At 40.7% G+C, this 19,624-nt stretch overlaps 1 protein-coding gene across 5 annotated transcripts in view; it reads left to right on the plus strand.

The window, feature by feature from the left end:
* The window catches only part of LOC120936832 (probable cation-transporting ATPase 13A5), a 153,259-nt gene that overhangs the window by 50,007 nt on the left and 83,628 nt on the right, over nt 1–19,624 (plus strand). For all 5 annotated transcript variants that reach the window (XM_040349535.1, XM_040349534.1, XM_040349532.1 and 2 more), the window contains 6 exons: nt 712–843; nt 4,013–4,183; nt 7,045–7,202; nt 13,451–13,639; nt 14,569–14,630; nt 15,890–16,040. In XM_040349535.1, coding sequence (XP_040205469.1) covers nt 712–843; nt 4,013–4,183; nt 7,045–7,202; nt 13,451–13,639; nt 14,569–14,630; nt 15,890–16,040 — 863 coding nt within the window. The remainder of the gene's footprint in view (nt 1–711; nt 844–4,012; nt 4,184–7,044; nt 7,203–13,450; nt 13,640–14,568; nt 14,631–15,889; nt 16,041–19,624) is intronic.

Raw genomic sequence — 19,624 nt, forward strand, 5'->3', positions numbered from 1 at the left:
TTAAAACGTTTGTTTACCTTTCTTTATGGTCTGTCTGAGTGGGGCTGGGCGTGTCTATTTCTTTCCAGCATAGGGCTTCAGAATGCCAGGAGCTAAGATGGAAACGTCCATCGCTGTATTTTATAAAGTTTACTTTCTGATGAATAAGGAATGCTGGCGCCTAGATTCCTGGGACGGGTGAGTACATTATTGTACATGTACTAAGCGAGAGAAAGGATTTTTAAAAAAAATAATAATTTTGGGGGAACCACCCCTTTAATCTGGCCGCATTGTGGATGGCTGCAGAGTGCTGATCTTGGGAGCCACCCTTACTGGCTCCTAATAATCAGTAGTTGACCGTAGCCTGTCAGTGACAGCTCAGTCTTGGTTCAAGGGGTGCAAATGGCCTGTGCCCCAAAACAAGACAACAATGCATCTATGCACTGGCTGGGTGTTAACTCTCACCTTCATTGCCACTACATATACTGTTCTGTATGTGGAACACTGCTGTAAAGACACCAGGGTGTGCTATAAATATTGTATATTATTTGTAGAGAATGTGTAGAAATAAGAAAAATAATCAATAAGCCAGGGCCATACCATAGTAACACAACACAAAATATTATTTCATTAGTATAATGGCATGACTTTAAGCAGTACTGATAATTAATATAAATCACATACACAGAATTGTTTTATAGTTATAATATTATTATGTTATTTTTTCCTTAGCTGTTGAGGAAATTGAATCGCAGTATTTAGTTCCTGGAGATGTAATGATTTTAACAAGAAAAAAGTTTATTTTGCCCTGTGATTCTGTGCTGCTAACAGGAAGTTGTGTTGTAAATGAAGGAATGTTAACAGGTATGCAAACATTCTATTTGATTTTACAAGGAACTGTCGTCAGCCTTTTAACAGTGAATGTATATATTTTTTTAATGAACGAAACATGGCAGATGTCTTTGTTGACCCATACTTCTGAAAATGCTAGTTACCTGGTTGTCATACTCACCTCCTCTCTCAGGCTCTGATTTGAAACAGTAGGTCAGCATGAGAGCCAGGCTGATAGCATTTTGAGAAAGAGGTCAGCAATGGCTGCCCTCACATTTCTGTGATGAAAGGTTTATTTTTAAACAAAGAAGGTATTTGCTTGTAATGTATGTGTACGTGTATATATTTAAATATGTATCAGAATATGTTGTGGGACTCTTCTTCATGTTTTACACTAGCACCCATGGCATACACTAATTTAAAGAAGAAATTATGCTAAATGATCTGAAGCTTGATTACTCGCAGGAGTGTTTAAGAACATAACTGTAAAGGTTCATAGGGTATATTGATCATCTACTTGCCAGGCTTCATCACTAGCAGCCACCAGGGCCAGTACTTGACTTTTTCGCACCCTAGGCAAGACTATCACCACCCTCACCCCTGCCATCCGCCTGGAGGGTGGTGGTGGTGTCTTGCCTATGGTGCAGGTGCCTACAGCCGGGTGTTGATTGTCATAGTGGACTCACTGGGTCAGCCTTCTTTGTCCCCAACTGTCCTCCAACTCCCGTGACCTGGCTCAGTGTCAACCTCCTCACAGGCTGAGCTGCTGCTGACCTCCTCCACGGCAGTCATGACGGATGTCCTGCACAGCTGCTGCTTTCTCTGGATTGGCCGGCAGAGAGCCAGTAAGCTTGTGTAGGGTGGCAGTCTTCAGCCCCTCATGTTCCCCGGCCAGGCTAGTAGGGAAGTCAGCAGCCGTGGCTGCGCCCCCTAGGCAGTAGTGCACCCTAGACAGCTGCCTAGTTCACCTAGCGTCAGTGACGGCCCTGGCAGCCACCCTTCAGGTGTGCTTTATACAGTATATGTAGGCTAGTATTTAGGTGCCTTCATTACTTAGGTACTGGAATGTAGTTGTTCTGAACAAATTTTCCTTTTTCAACTTTGTATCTAAAACTTTATGTAGAACAGAATTGGAGTCAAGGTTCAGAAAAAGAGAACTTTAGGCCAGACAAGCTTAGTCTGCAAAAAATAAATAAAAATAGTCCAAATAAACAAAAAATTGCATGCACAAGAAAAACAAGCAGCATAAATTATGAATCTAGAAAGAATGTCCTTTAAAAGTTCTGTAAGTCAATCAATTTGACCGCAAAGGTAAATAATACATAGTATGTGCATTGAGACAAAGGAAGTGTATAAAAAGAGTGGAAGGTCAGAGCGGGATTGGAGAAGGGGGTCACAGGAGATCCAGCAGTATAAGGAAAACCAAGGGAAACTGACAGTGACGATTCCCTACTGCCCATGCGCGAAGTGCGCTTCGCTTTGTGAATGGCCCAGTGGCAGGGGAAGGAGGAGGGGGGTTTAACTTCTGACTGAGTTCGCTGCAGTGAGTCAAAACCAGGTACCCACTCTCCCTCAAAAGGTGCCAAATGTGGCAGCGGAGGGGAGGAGGCAAATGAGCGGAGCTTCCCTTTTTGGATGGAGCTCCACTTTAAGGATCTTTCCTGCCAGTGCTTCATCTAGACATATAATAATTATCTTCAGGATGGTTTTCCTTCTAGGTCCTAGGGCCCAGTTGTCCCATAGATAGGTGGACAATAAAGGTGTGTTTTTTTTCTTTTCAGTGGTCCTTGATTGTTCTTCCTTATACTGTGTATACACACAAGCCACGTTATAGAATCCTACAAGGTTTGATCATTTAATCATAATCTTATCCTCTGGTGGGGGAGCACTCCACTAATTCATATAACTCAAATACTCGAACAATAAGGTGGATATGGGCTCAACCCCTCCTATCCCACTCAAGTAATTATACCTGTAAACCAATCTATTTGAACACCCTCTAGGGTTAACAATTGTATCCCAGAGGGGAGGGGAGAGAGAGCGTTGTGAACATAAATGTGCAACGCCTTCCATTCACATACAAAATGTAATCTTTATTATAAAAAATATATCATTAATCACATAGAAAACATGTACCACAGGACATATTTAAAAAACATTTTCTAGCTAACCTGCTCCTGCTCTTAAGTTGACTTGTATCTTTATATCTTTAGACTCCAAAATAATGCAAAGCTATATAATAGCAATATTATAAACACTTAAGTATATGTCATATGTATAAAGTGCAAAGGGTGGCCACCCAGCTGGTATTTATAAACTGTGAGGAGGTACAATAATTGGAAATTAGGCATTTGAATTATCACATAGTGTTCACAATCAGACTTGTTGTGAAGTTTGCCTTGCTCAGCTATTCACTGGGAAGGCCAATGTGCTGCTTGTCACAGGGGTGTATAATAACTTAAAAGAATGTTACCCTAAGGGAAATACAAACTGATACGCAGAAATAACATCTGTTTACCATAATGCCTTGTTTAGCAATACACTTAACATGGATGAAAACGTAAAATGATATCAGTAGATTAATTGTATGATTTTTGGGTGTTTAGAGTGCTTTTACGTGTCAAGATAAAACATGAATGAACAAACAATTTTCTAACTGTTTGTAAGTCAATCTTCAAAACAATTGCAAAAGTAGTAGGGGTATTAGTAGAATTTGATTAAAAAAAATACTTTTAATGTTATAAACGCTTGAAAAAATGCTGAAATTCACTGTAACATTTCCAATGATTGAGCCATTGAATGCAAGACTGAAAGAAGGTTATGATTTTTTTGAATGTTTATTAATTTTTCTACTCCTCTATGGAGAGTTTTACACTTTATTTAACATTTCACATGTGCGTGTTTGTGCTTAGCATATTTGAATTGATTAGTGAGTTTGAGATTGAAAAAAAAAAACAATTATTGAATCCTAGATCCTGAAAACAAGAGTACAGTTGGTTTGGCTTTGACTACTTTGAAAATCACTTTAATAGCAGGCCTATAGCTGGAAATTAATCAAACCAAATGTTTTTTTCTTACCACACCATATCCTGTATTTTATGTTACATACAGTTTGCTTATTATACAGATATTTTTTTACTGATAAAGAAGCCATGAAACAATTTCCATACTATACCACTAAATCAGTGCCTGCTGTTCTTAGGGGAAAGTGTTCCAGTGATGAAGACACCATTGCCAAATGTTGATAATTCACTTGCTTGGAAGGAGTACAGTGGTGAGGATTACAAGAGGCATGTTTTGTTTTGTGGCACGGAGGTCATTCAAGCACAGAGCAGTCATAAAGACTTTGTGAAAGCTGTTGTGTTAAGAACTGGTAAGTACCTGTCACCACGGTTAGGCTGGTCAACCTCCTTCTTCCATCCACCACTAGTCCCCTGACTGAGCCAGTCTTTACACATACTGATTACTCCGCAGGTATAGGCTAAACTACTCACTCCAGAGGAATAAATACTTATTTCAACTTTGCCATATAATAACATTTACCTAAATGTAAGAAAAACATTCTCCACAACAGTTTTCTTCTCATAACTGCAGGTAACTGACATTTTCTGTAAAAGTTCACAGCAACTTACAAAAGACTATAGCCCACAGCATTGGGGAGATTGACTGGTCCTTGGTAGATTTTACATCCTGATGATTTTATTCCAAAAATACCAAATGACAACCAACAAAGACAGAGGGCCAGATTCACATAGAACTGCGGCGGTGTAACGTATCGTAGATATGTTACACCGCCGCAAGTTTTCATCGCAAGTGCCTGATTCACAAAGCACTTGCTATTAAAACTACGCCGGCGGCCTCCGGCGCAAGGCGGGCCAATTCAAATGGGCGTGTGCCATTTAAATTAGGCGCGCTCCCGCGCCGGACCTACTGCGCATGCTCAGTTTTGCAATTCCCGTCGTGCTTTGCGCGCCGTGACGTCATTTTTTCGAACGGCGACGCGCGTAGCGTACTTCCGTATTCCCGGACGTGTTACGCAAACAACGTTAAATTTTAAATTTCGACGCGGGAACGACGGCCATACTTTAGACAGCAATACGATTGCTGACTAAAGTTAGGGCACCAAAAAAAACGACTAACTTTGCGATGGGAAACTAGACTAGCGGCGACGTAGCGAACGCGAAAATCCATCGGGAATCGCCGTAACTCCTAATTTGCATACCCGACGCTGGTTTACGAAGAAAACTCCCCCCAGCGGCGGCCGCGGTATTGCACCCTAAGATCCGACAGTGTAAAACAATTACACCTGTCGGATCTTAGGGATATCTATGCGTAACTGATTCTATGAATCAGTCGCATAGATAATCTGAGAGATACGACGGAGTATCTGAGATACGACGGAGTATCTGAGATACGACGGAGTATCTGAGATACGACGGAGTATCTGAGATACGACGGAGTATCTGAGATACTCCGTCGTATCTCAGCTGTGAATCTGGCCCAGAGTTTCACACTGACCTCAGTGCTACTTCAAAGTGGTTTGAAGTAGCAAAATGCCTTATGCAATGCAGCACGGGATATATATCATGGATGCACCAATATGGCTGCTGTAATCTCTTGGTACTTATGCTTGTGTGGTAAAAATAACAATTAATTTATTAGAGCCTTGAAGTTCAAATAAAACCATACGGGAAGGTTAACACCAGAGGCATAACTAGAATCTTCAGGGCCCCGATGCAAGGCAAGAAACCATGAAGTGACCCTTTCCACTGATCCCGGGGGCAGAAGGACCTGGATAGGAGGGGCGGTGGGGGTGGCATATGGAGGAACAAATCCCCTTTATTTTCCTCCTGCAGCCACTGAATGCCTATGGGAGGGAGAGGAGGAGAGGCAGGCTTTAGGGGGCATTGGATGAAATGAATGGCGAGGGTGGTGGTTGGGAGGATAGGATGGGATGAGTGGTAGTGAAAGGGGGGATTGGATGAGATGAGTGGCAGTGGTGGGGGGGAATGGGATTAGTGGCAAGGATGGTGGCTGCAGAATGGTATCAGTGGCAGCAAGGGTCTTGGTAGTGTGGGGTGGATCAGTGGCAGAAGTGGTCGTGGTGGTGTGAAGAGGGGAATCAGTGGCAGCAGTGGTGGTGGTGTGGGGGGGAAATCAGTGTCATTAGTGGTGATGGTGGTGTGGGAACTATCAGTGGCAGTAGTGGTGGTGGTGTGGGGGGGGGGGAATCAGTGTCATTAGTGGTGATGGTGGTGTGGGAACTATCAGTGGCAGTAGTGGTGGTGGTGTGGGGGGGGGGAATCAGTGTCATTAGTGGTGGTGGCGGTGTGGGGGGTATTAGTGGCAGTAGTGGTGTGGGGAGGAATCAGTGGCAGAAGTGGTGATGAGGGGGGTCAGTGGCAGTAATGGTGGTGTGTGGGGGGGAATCAGTGGCAGTATGACAGTAGTAATGGTGGGGGGTATCAGTGGCAGCAGTGGTAGTGGTGTGGGGGGATCAGTGTCAGTAGTGGTGTAGGGGGGCTCGGTAACAGTGTTGACATTGAGGGATGGGATCAGTGCCACTCACTTGCAGATCACTCGCCGATCGCTTGGTTTCCCCTCCTTGCTAGATCTTGCTTGGGTGGGCAGAGAGGATGGGCGTGGGCTTGTGAGTACCTGTAAATGTGGGCGGAGAGGATATGCAGAGCGGATGGAGAGGATGGGGGGAGCGGGCAAAGAAGATGGGTGATGCGGGCGGGGACTGTGCCTGTGAGTGCGACTGCTTTAACCCTGGTAATTCCGCCACTGGTTAACACAAAAGCCACAGTGGATCGAAATGACTGATGAAGTGCAACAGTACCTCACTGGGGATGTCCGAATGGTAGGAGGATGGCTCAGTCCGATGAGTCAATCTTCCGCTATTGTAGTCAGGACAGCCGTGAAGTCGTGTCTGAGAACTAGCGGCCCGTGTGTGACATTACTCGCGCTGACCAGGGAAAGGTCTGACACATTGGCTGTCGTGTGCCCTAGATGAAAAGCTGTTGTCCTGATAACACGTTTCTGAGACAGTGGGGAGGGTTTAAATAGAAGGGCTAGAATTTTTATGAAATTTACCTTAAAGGAGCATACTCCATATTACCGCAGCACAGACCAACATTACAAAATATATATTGTGCTTAACTTTGGTGATCATGCAACATAAAAATGCAATGGTACATGTGAAATGGTGATTAATACTAATTATTTTTTTAGGATTCAACACAGCAAAAGGGGACCTTGTTCGATCCATCCTCTACCCTAAACCTGTCAACTTTAAACTTCACAGAGATGCCATCAGGTTCCTAATTGGACTTGTAATCATTTCAGTGGTTGGAGTAATTTATATTGCTATTGTGAATACAAAGAATAATGTAAGTTTTTGGTCACATTTGTAAATCTATGTTGATGCTAATTGGTCATGATTATCTGTACCAAGCAGCTAGTTTTAAAGTAGTTGAGGAAGGTATCTGTTCCACAACTGGCCTTGCCTAAATGCCACCTTTGGCAAAATACGGAATTTACTGTATACTGGCACGCAGTGACACTTGGCAAAAGCAAATCGGTGGGTAACAGAGAACTTTACAAACATATTCTTTTTGTGTGTAGGGAGAGCCAATTTTACATTTTGGGGAGGGGGGGGGTGAAAACAGTTAGAGTGAAGACCCTTACCCGTGGGACATGGCCCCCAAATTTCTTCTTTGTTAATCAAAACAACACATCAATAACTTAAGCCTCGTACACACAATCAGCCCATCCGATGAGAACGGTCTGAAGGTTAACCGATGAAGCTGACTGATGGTTCATCGCGCCTACACACCATCGGTTAAATAACCGATCGTGTCAGAACACAGTGACGTAAAATACAACGACGTGATGAAAAAAATGAAGTTCAATGCTTCCAAGCATGCGTCGACTTGATTCTGAGCATGCGTGGATTTTTAACCGATGGTTGTGCCTACTAGCGATAATTTTTTCCCATCGGTTAGGAATCTATCGGTTAAATTTAAAGCAAGTTGGCTTTTTTTTAACCGATGGTTAAATAACCTATGGGGCCTACACACGATCGGTATGGACCGATGAAAACGGTCCATCAGACCGCTATCCTCTGGTTAACCGATCGTGTGTACAAGGCCTTAGATTTAATTGATTTTGGTGCATCATGATGGCTCCATGGCATCACCGTTCAATACTATTATATTACCCAGGGTTACAGTTTCACTCATGTTATGCTGGCCATACACTATAAGAAACATCTTCCAAAATTCTGTCATTTAGACAGTTTGTTTGTTTTTCGGCCAGTTAATGGGAACACAATAGATAATCGTTAGGGTGTTTTTCAGCCCAAAAAATGAAGGACAAGTTTGCAAATTTTCTGCCGAATGAACGATAAATTAAAAGGTTAATGTGTTTCCCGTCCGAACTGTCTGCACTAGGTATGGGTAAAAAAACAAACAAAAAATGCATTCCATTATGTCCACTGATCGATTTATCGGTCATTACATGATGGCACTATCGTTTGTGCTCATGGCTGACACTTTTCTAACTGAACCATTATTTAAAAATCATTAAAATGCTTCTTACTAAATTACTACACTAAATAACTAAAATACTCATAAGGGCATAATTAGGTCCTGTGTCATGAAAAAAGGTAAAGCATACTTTATTGTGACGACTGCATTTGTTCATTCAAAAAGTTAACACAAAAAAATTTGAAGGACTCTGCAGACATTTTACAAAAATATCTGTATTTTTATATTACCAAAAGAAACTTAAGAAACTCTTTACCTCTGAGGCCTCATACACACGATAGGTTAACCTATGAAGCTGACTGATGGTCCGTCGTGCCTACACACCATCAGTTAAAAAAACGATCGTGTCAGAACGCGGTGACGTAAAACACAACGACGTGCTGAAAAAAACGAAGTTCAATGCTTCCAAGCATGCGTCGACTTGATTCTGAGCATGCATGGATTTTTAACCGATGGACGTGCCTACTAACGATCGTTTTTTTTTCCATCGGTTAGGAATCCATAGGTTAATTTTAAAACAAGTTTTTTTTTTTTTTTTTATATATATACAGTATATATATTTTATTTGTTTTCAAAGAGATAAGCAGATACACGTTAAGGGCATTCACGTTAGTCACATCTTGTTATACCATCAACCAGTACATCAGCCACTTAAATTAACAAGCAAGTGAAAAAGAAAAGAAAAACCGAGAGGAGACCCCCCACTATAAGTTTCTGTTTGGGCCTACCCCTCTCGGTGGTCTCTACCCTTCTGGTTGTCTTCCGGGTTTCCTTACATTGGCTACCCCTCCACATGCATCGACTACCAACTATCTTATCCCTCCTAATTCCCCCTTAATTACCCCTACCCCAGAAGAAAGGGAAAAAAAAGGAACCCCCCCCCCCCAGAATCCCCTCTCCTTCCCTCAGACCCATCCGTCGACATGTCGACCCTATTCACATTTTATGCCTGTGCCCTACTCATATCTCTTGTGAATTAATTACCACTTCGAGGAGGGTTCCTCCCTCCTCTGAAGCCAAAAAGGAGTTCCAGGGCGCCCAGATCTCTAAATAATTCTCTTGTTGTTGGCGTGATGAGAGTCTTCCAGCCTACTTATCTCCTTCACTTTACGAGCCCACGTTTGTATTGTAGGAGCTACTGTCGATTTCCATTTCAATGGTATACAGGTCTTTGCCGCGTCTAGTATATGGCAGGCGAGAGATTCTTTGTATCTTTTCTCTGATATATCATTTACGTGTAAGAGGCACAGTGCTGGGTCTTCTTTTAAATCTAAATCTGTAAGCCGTTGTATGATTCGCGATCTCTCTCCAGAAGATTTTCAGCTCGGGACAGTCCCAGAAGATATGCAGCATTGTACCTTTGTCTTTCTGACATCTCCAGCATGCATCTGGGACCACTGGGAAAATGTTATTTAACTTTTCCGTTGTTTTATATTATCTGGTGAGAATCTTAAAATTTGTTTCTTGAATTCTAGTGCACCTTAATGTCTCATGTATCAGTCTGCACATCCTCTGTTGCTATACCCAGCCAAAACGTCTCCCTATTTCTCTCTCCCATTCCTGTATACATTTCAATGGGGATCCTTCTGGTTGTCTTATTAATAGTCCATAACATACTGAAAGTGTATGAGCTATCATTTCCTTTCCATTGCAGAGATTCTCAAAACTAGTGAGAGGTCTAGGAAACCTCTCGGGATCTGGAAGTACATTAAAAAAATTGGCAAGTTGAAGCGCGTTCCAAAATTTGAGCCCCACTCTACCCCCTTGTTTGGTCATTTCTTCTATCGTCAACCAAGCCGTATCCTGTATAAAACTGGCTGCATAAATGCATCCACTATCAGCCAGCTGTCGAAAGTCATAGTTGGCTTTTTTTAACCTAAGGTTAAATAACCTATGGGGCCTACACACGATCGGTTTGGACTGATGAAAATGGTCCATCAGACCATTGTCCTCTGGTTAACCTATCGTGTGAACGAGGCCTAACAGAAAATCATAATATTATAGAGAAAATATATATACTGCTGCTTTAAGGAGGTCTGGACACAGGAAAACAAAAAGATTCCCCGCATTACGGGTTTTGGACTCTGCATTATTATATGCTCCAGACCAAAGTATTGTGTCTGTTATGCCACGTACACATGGTCGGAATTTTAGATGTAAAAAGTCAGATGGAATTTTTTCATCGGATATTCCGACATTGTGTGTGCCCCATCGGACTTTTTTTTAATGGACTTAGAAAGAGAACATGTTCGTTTGTATGGAATTCCGACGGAGAATAAAACATGCATGCTCGGAAACAATTTGACGCATGCTCGGAAGCATTGAACTTAGTTTTTCTAGGCTCATCAGTGTTGTACGTCACCGCGTTTTTGACGGTGGGAATTTGGTGTGTCCGTGTGTATGCATGATCAGCTTGAGCGGAATTCCGTCGGAAAAACCCATCTGAGTTTATTCCGATGGAAAAACTGGTCGTGTGTTCGCGGCATAGGGTAGCATACTAATTTAGAGTTGTGGCACTACCCCTGTAACTCAGTCTCTAAGCATTCATTTATGGTAAGTCATAGTACTATGTTAATAAACTACACATTTAGAGCAATGGCATATGGTATGATCCAGTCACTGATCGCTCATTGTGGTAAGTCCCTGTACTCCAATAACACATACCATCCAAATTCAGAGCTAGGTTCTAGTCTGTGTTTACTCATTCAATGACTAGCTTATGATTGTGACGCAGACATTATGTTCCAAAATAAAAAATCCAAACAGAAGGGCTGTGAATCACTTAAATGCTGTTGAGTTGCCCACTACTTTAGTTTTTAGGGTTGAAAGTGCATACAGTTTTATTATTCGTATATTATGTTCCAAAACCTACAAGCTCTAAACTCTATATTGTGGTCTCTTCTTCTGGTTATGGCATACTAATTCTGTGGCTGTTTTCCATTTCTAGGAGCAGTTTAAACTGGTCTCGATACTCTCAAGAGATATACATTGACGTTAACATAACATGTTTTGTATCTCTTTTTCTTACTTGACTCCTTATGATGCTTAGCATCCTGGAGACAGCTAAAGCAGAGCCCTTCTACAGTGACTGGATATTCTCTGTTATTCTATGGCCCTGTAGTTGTTGTTTCCCTATCAAAATCTGGTAATTACATATTTGAAGATACTTTTTTTCTGAGCTTTTTAGCCTTGTGGCAAGTACCTTGGATCCCTTTATCTTTACCTTATTTCCTTAGGTTAGCGCTAATTCTTCTGATTTGACTTAAGGAATTTGGGGGTTTCATCATGCTATCCCAAGACAGAAGCAGTTTGTTTTACATATACTCTGGGATGCTTATTTCTCTACAACATACATTCTTACTTACTTAAGGACCCTTGTGTAATACTTTAACGTCTTCTTTCACATTTCCCTGTTTTTCCCACATTGATTCTTTTTGCTCCTTATAGATTTCTTACTTGAACTTGTTTAGTTTGGACAGTTCTCTTTTCCCAGAAGTTAAGGCTCAGGTGTATATGAATTAAGCCTTTTCCAATGTTGTTTTTTTGTTATTTTTCTAAATAGGTTCTTTTAAGCTAGTGCATTGTTGGTTCACTTACCTTTTCCTTTTTCTAAATGTTTTTTTTTCTTTCTGAATTTCTCACTTTCTGTTTCTCCTCAGTAAGCTTGCCCCCATCATCCGAGCCATTCTGACTGGGGGTTAGTCAGCGTACTCGCCTTGGGACTACATTCCTGCGAGGAGACACTGTGAACGGCTCGGATAATAGGGGCAAGCTTACTAAGAAGGAACAAGAAGTGAGAAATTCTGACAAAAATAAGAAACATTTAGAAGGGAAATTGAAGGAAAAGGTAAGTGAACCAACAATGCACTAGTTAAAAGGAACCTATTTAGAAAATAAAAACGAACCTTTACAACCCCTTTAAGCCTACTTGGCTTGCTTAGTTTACAATTCTTTTATGTGACATGTTGTTCAGGTAACTTTTAGAACTTTTAGAAGTAGTTGTACTTCGGCTCCTTTAAGTGGGATAGCAGGAACGCACGTGTGCCCACTGCACTGTGGGGGTTGCTGATGCTCTTGACCGGCGGTCACGATGACCGCTGGCCACGTGTGGGCAGGAGAGGCAGAAGAGGGATGTGTGTGTGTGTAAACACACACATCCCTGTTCTGTGAGGAGAGGAGATACAGATCGTGAGTTCCTAATAGCTGGGAACCATGATCTGTCATCTCCTATAGTGAGTCCCCTCCCCCCACAGTTAGAACACACACTAGGGAGCCAAGTTAACCCCTTGATCGCCCCTAATGGTCCCAAAAATGTGTCAAAAGTGTCCGATGTGTCTGCCATAATGTCGCAGTCTCGATACAAATCGCAGATCACCACCATTACTAGTAAAAAACATAATAATAATACAAATGCCATAAATCTATCCCCTATTTTGTAGATGCTATAACTTTTGCGCAAATCGCTTATTGCGATTTTTATTACCAAAAATATGTAGAAGAATACATATCGGCCTAAACTCAGAAAAAAAAATGTTTAAAAAAAAAAAAAAATTGGGATATTTATTATAGCAAAAAGTACAAAATATTGTGTTTTTTTTTCAAAATTGTCGGCTTTTTTTGTTTCTAGCATAAAGAATAAAAACCGCAGAGGTGATCAAATACAACCAAAAGAAAGCTCTATTTGTGTGAAAAAAGTATACAGAGTCGCACGACCGCGCAATTGTCAATTAAAGCGATGCAGTGCCGTATCGCAAAAAATGGCCTGGTCATTGAGCAGCCAAATCTTCTGGGGCTGAAGTGGTTAGGAAGCACTGATTTCTTTATACTTCTGCTGATTTGACAATTGGAATGTAGCTAAGTTATTCAGAGCAGCTTTATGAATAGGCAAAACTGCTGGAAATAACATAAAGGAAAATATATCATTTGTTTACCATTATAAATAAGCCTCTATGGACATAGAGGCTTATTTATAATGGTAAACAAATTATATATTTTGCATATTTTCCATATTGTAGAACACCCTAATATATATATATGTAAATATCTAGAACTGAATGCTGCAACTTGTTTTTTTGTTTGACCTCCTGTAGGGCGCAACCAGCTTGACTGTCCTATGGTGTTTACTTCTTGTAACCGTCAGCATTCCGGCCGCTCTACCAGCCTCTCTCACAATTTGCACATTGTACTCACAAACAAGACTTAAGAAAAACAACATATTCTGTTTAAGTGCACAGAGGATTAATATGTGTGGACAGCTTAACATCATCTGCTTTGATAAAGTAAGAAGTCACCTGTAGAACAATTTTGGTCTACAAATCTTGATCTGTAGAAAACATATTTAGAGCTCATCCCTGCAAATCTGATTGTATGTTTTTGTATTCATTACCATTTACATTTTTAATTCCTTTTAATGGCATCACTTTTGTTTAAGTTATCCATTTTTGTTAAGAAAATCCCTTCTCTTGAAGCAGAATATATAGAAAGGGCTGTGTTAGCACATGGTAGCTTTGTACATCACATCCAAATGGGGTATATATTTTGGTGAAATGTTTCATACAGCCTATCTATCTTCCCCAGCCTCAGGTCACAGGGTTTGTTTCAGGTTAGGAATTGTGTTTTTGCACTTTTTGCTAGAAAGTACAACAGTAGGGGCCCTTGCACACGGGTGTAAAGTCTGGATCCAGTTTTTGTAGACAAATTCAGACTAAACCACAATGTATGCAACTTGTACAACATGAATATGTATTTCACTAACTAAGAATCCCTGTTTTTGTGGCAAAAAAAATTGCTATAAATATGTAAAGATTAACACGTGGTTACACCTCTTGAGTATCTAGAGTAACTAGATTATTCTTTAATAGAAGCAATCAATTATGTTTTATGCAGAGCTTTTTTTCTCAGAAAATAGGTGCAGGAACTCAACCATGACCCATTCAGATTTCACAAACAGTAGAAGGGTCTTAAAGGGGCATTAAATACCAGAATTGCATTACATACAGAGTGCAGAGTTCAGGGGGTTACAAAGCTGTCACTTGTAAACACAGAAACCAGACTTCTGTGTTTACAAGTGATTATGGTGAGCAGGCATCAAAGGGTCTGAGCCAGAGGTGGTGGAACGGAGTTCCCCCTGAAAAAAATCGATAGATAGATAGATAGATAGATATGTGTACAGAATATAACAAACAATCTGATATTCTTTTAAATACAGACAGGTACCCTGACAGAGGATGGCATGGAACTATGGGGCATCCTTCCCTCAGGAGGAACATTGTAAGTTTAATATTATACCTTGACTTTGGTTTATGGCAGCTTTTCTGAACTACCGTAAGCTGTGTTTTTTTTTTTTTTTTATAGTTCATGATATGGTTTTCGGTACACATCATGGGGGGTTCATTTTCTGAAGGCAACGGCAGTTTTTTTTACCCCAAAGCTTAGTGAAAGAAGTGAAGATCTGCTGACTTGTAATCCCCAATAATGTAAGCAATAATACATGATTAAGTATACTTTGCAAAGCAAAGGTTCCCCACATTCAGCTCTGGGGAAATTTCCCTTGAAATGTGCAACTTCCTTTGCAAAGTGAACAGCTTTTCAGCCATAGTAAATCAACCCCATGTGTTATTCATGATTTTTGTAAAAGAGTTGGTGGGAAGTTTAGTTATTGGCTAACATGTACCTAAAAAAACTGTTTTCAGAGAATCTGTTAAAGTGTCAGTAAACCAAGGAGTCTGCATTCACTATATCTGGTCTCCCAAAGGACACAGAACATGGAAATGCAATAGTTTTAGTAAATATAAACTGCTAAATACCTTTTCTCATCAGCAGTCAGAGCCATATTGTGACTTCTATCAGTGTCTGGTTAAAGCTTGTAGGAGGAGTTTTGATACTGCACTGGCTGTCCTATGATGCTGCAGGACCCCTGACCCTCTGTCTGGACAATGCTGATTGGCCCTGTGCTGATCAAATGCACTATCCCCCAAAAATAAAAATAAAAACACTCCAGAAATACACAACAAATTGAGCGTGTGCAGCTTGTCCCCTACCCTCTGTACTATCTGGAGATAAATTGGAGACACTGTAAGAAGGTGAGGATAAGAGAAGACAGGATCAAACAACATTTTTACACAATGCAGAGGATTAGCCTCTTAGGTTCCACAGTGAGTATAACAAGCATGCATTACTGCATGTGCACACTGATCTTACTGTTGTGAGTGTAGTAACAATTAAATTACATTAAAATTAGTCTCTTAAATGGATGGTAATATGCAAGCAGTGTAGGGGTTAGTGAAAGAGCTTTGACGAGGAACAAAGCAGTTGCATTATCCTTGAGTCAAATGTGTAATAATTGGCCCAGTATCAAGGGTGTTCTGCCTCCTGAAAATTGTATCACAACAAGTGATATGAATCTTCTGTTATAATAATTAGATATTACATTGTATCGTGTATTCTGCTATATGTGAAATGCTTGCACTTTTTGTGTTTTATAATTATTTGTTTACATAATATGAGGAACCATTTGTATCTCTCTACAGTTTTCAGGATGTACATTGCTTTACACCTGGGAACAACTTGCCTTGGAGTCCACTGTTGGGAGCAATGGTTAGCTGTCACTCTCTCATTGTCCTGGATGGCAAACTGCATGGAGACCCACTTGACCTGAAAATGTTTGAAGAAACAGGCTGGGTAAGGAGAATAAAATAAAATTGTCACTTATAGTATAATGCATGGATTATCATGTCTTTCTGAAACGATACAATACATACAGTCAGTTGATAATTAAGCTGTGTATGGGATAGCTGAAGAGAGATAAAATGGTTCGGTCATAAGTGACTGTTATGCCGCGTACAGACGGTCGTTTTTTGTGATGAAAAAAAACGACGTTTTAAAAAACGTCATTTAAAATGATCGTGTGTGGGCAAAACGTCGTTTTATGTCTTCAAAAAAACGACCAAAAAAAAATTCCAACATGCTCGAATTTTTTGTGTCGTTTTTCAAAATGTCGTTTTTTGTTTCACAGAAATTGACCGTGTGTACCAAAAAACGACGTTTCAAACGACGTTTTTAAACCCGCGCATGCCCAGAAGCTAGTTATGAAGTGAGCTTCAATGGAAAAACGTGGTGAAACGTAACCTCGCTTTGCTAGAGCACTGTGAAAAAATGATGGTGTGTAGGCAACATCGTTTTTGAAAATGATGTTTCAAAAACGTCGTTTTATTTCATGATTTAAAACGTCGTTTTGTTTCATCACAAAAAACGACCGTCTGTACGCGGCATTACACTACCAGTCTTGACAGGATAATTGACAACATGTCAGTTGTTCTCTTTTTACATGAAGAAAAGTGAAGAAGCTTTTGTTTGGCAGAGTTGGAAGGGAGATGGTAAAAGGTCTTGAATGAAACAGTGATGCATGAGATGTTAGGGATTCCCCCTTGTTCAGACATCTGCCCATCATATAGTCATCTTGACACTCTGGGGTTGATTTACTAAATCTAGAGAGTGCAAAACCTTGTGCAGCTGTGCATGGTAGCCAATCAGCTTCTTTTTTGAGCCATACTTACCTAGGTGGATGCAGCATTGGTTCATCAGCTCTCTGCTCTGCCCCCCATGCTCATTGGAGTGCTGGGCTGTGGAGGGGGCGGAAGCGGCTGACTAAGGCTCTCAATAGCTAGCTGAGAGCCTTACCAAATGATCGCGATCTTTCCCCAGCCTGGACTAGCTCTGTGATGTCAGCAGACAGCTGGCTTCAGCCCGCTGTCTGCTGAAACCAGCTCTCTTCTCTGCCCCCCATGCTCATTGGAGCGCTGGGTTGTGGAGGGGGCGGGAGTGGCTGGTTCAGGCTCTCAGCAGCTTGCTGAGAGCCTGACCATATGGTTGCGATCTTTCCCCAGCCTGGACTGGCTCTGTGATGTCAGCGGAAATCGACGGAAACGCCACCTAGCGGCCGCTGAAAGAATGCGTACTAAGACGTATGCCTGTCGGATCGATCCAGGATGCCGTTGTATCTTGTTTTGTGGATACAAAACAAAGATACGACGCGCAAAATTTGAAATTACGCGGCGTATCAAGAGATACGCCGACGTAATTCTTTTGTGGATCTGCCCCAAGATCTGCCTTTTATAACATGAAAAAAAAAAAAGATAATATAGAAAAAAATCTAAATAATTGCAAACTCTATTAGATATAAACATGAAAAAATCAACATAAAGTTTCCGCTATATACAGTCATCTATATAAGTTGGCAAGTAGCAAAATATTTGAATTGTTAAGCATCCATAAAAGTAATTAAAAATAGATGAAGCAGGCTGCCAGCACTTGGCTAGACACAATGGTAAGTGTGAAAAAAAGGGAAAATAAAGAGAGGAAAGAACTGACCACATGTAGGGGAATTAAAAAAATTGGAACTTCCTGTATATATGCTTGAACATGGTATGTAATTATGTAAATAATGCACATTGTCCCAGAAGCTTACTCGATAAGCAGTACACAGAAAAATACATTACCAAAAAACAAAACTTTTTTTTATTTTTTTTTTATTGAGGTAGTCAAACAAGAACTTGTACAGCTAAAAGCCACTAAACTAAAACAGAAAAAAAAGGGCCAACTAAAAGGTCCAGTAGATGGTGATAGAGATCCATGAAATAAATAAATAAATCATATTTGTATACACATGATAAAACATGTAAAATGCAAAAAACATAAAATAATGTTTTTTCTTCACTCAACCCAGGAAGAGTAATGCCCTGGTTCATCTGATGAAAACGGTCTGATGGATTTTTTCATCAGATATCCGATAAAGCTGACTTTCATCAGTCGTGCCTACACACCATCAGTTAAAAAAACGATCGTGTCAGAACGCGGTGACGTAAAACACAACGATGTGCTGAGAAAAATGAAGTTCAATGCTTCCGAGCCTGTGTCGACTTGATTCTGAGCATGCGTGGATTTTTAACTGATGGATTTCCCCACAGACGATTGTTTTTTTCTATCGGTTTTTTAACCATCAGATAATTTTAAAACAGGTTCTACGTTTTTTCACGGATGGGAAAAAAACTGATGGGGCCCACACACGATCGGTTCGTCTGATGAAAACGGTCCATCAGACCGTTTTCATCAGACGAATCGATCGTGTGTAAGCGGCATAAGAAAGCTGGAAATGCTAACTAAAGGCCACTAGATGACAACTGAAACAAAACATATATGTATTTTATCATGCACTTGAACCTGTTCCCAGACCATGCACACAAGTATTTACATAAATAGAACAAGCAGTAAAATGTCTTTAAAATCCCTCATTCCCCTTTGTAGTTATAGGCATTATGTGGGCTGATATCCCCCTATTTGAGAGCAAAGCATAATGACAGGTTTTCTTTAATGAGACCCCTGTCACCTATTGATCCCAATTAAGCTGATTAAAGTGGTTGTAAACCCACTTTTTTCACTTTTGCCTACAGGTAAGCCTATAATAAGGCTTACCTGTGGGTAAAAAGAATATCTCCTAAACCTGTACGGTTTAGGAGATATTCCCCTCGCAATGCGAGGCTCGGCGTGGACCAGGTAAGTTACCTACCTCGTTCCGATGTAAGTATTTCATAATGAGCTAATATGCGGTGAATATTAGCTCATTATGGCTTTTTCCTTGCAGGTGTAAAAAAAAAAAAAAAATTATATGCGGGTTTACAACCACTTTAAGCACATGTTTGATACGTTTCTTCCCTGTCCGCAACTGCTGGGAGGGGCAGCGCAGCCAGAAACACATGTAACAGCGGTAGTTGGGGAGAGGTGGGGGTGGTACCTTTGGTAATTTTACAGCGATCGGCAGCTCAGTCTCTCAGCAATTGAGTTTCTAGCTTTTCATGTCAGCAACAAATCATCAGTGACAATTGTGCTTCAGTTAACTTAGCTACAAATCACTAAAGGATAATGTAAGCTATCACAAGCTGGGGCTCCCTAACACTGTTATCTTGATATGTAATGTAACTGTACCATCTCCCTTTTCTTTTGTATAGCACAGTGCAATCTGTTGGTGCTATATAGATCATGTATAATAATAACAGTGACAATAATAAAATGAATCATCATCATGATAATAATTTGTAGCAGAGCATACTAACCTAGTCTTGAAGCACTAGTATAAACTATAGCATTGACAACTATAATGAATGAATCTCTATGTCACAGTCAGGGGTCAGGCTTGGAGACCAGTAGCAGTATAGAAGGTCACACTGACCAGCAGGATACGTACATAAGCAGGTCACCATGGTGGATGA

The sequence above is a fragment of the Rana temporaria genome, chromosome 4 (genome assembly GCF_905171775.1).
Source record: "Rana temporaria chromosome 4, aRanTem1.1, whole genome shotgun sequence".
Taxonomy (NCBI): Eukaryota; Metazoa; Chordata; class Amphibia; order Anura; family Ranidae; genus Rana; species Rana temporaria.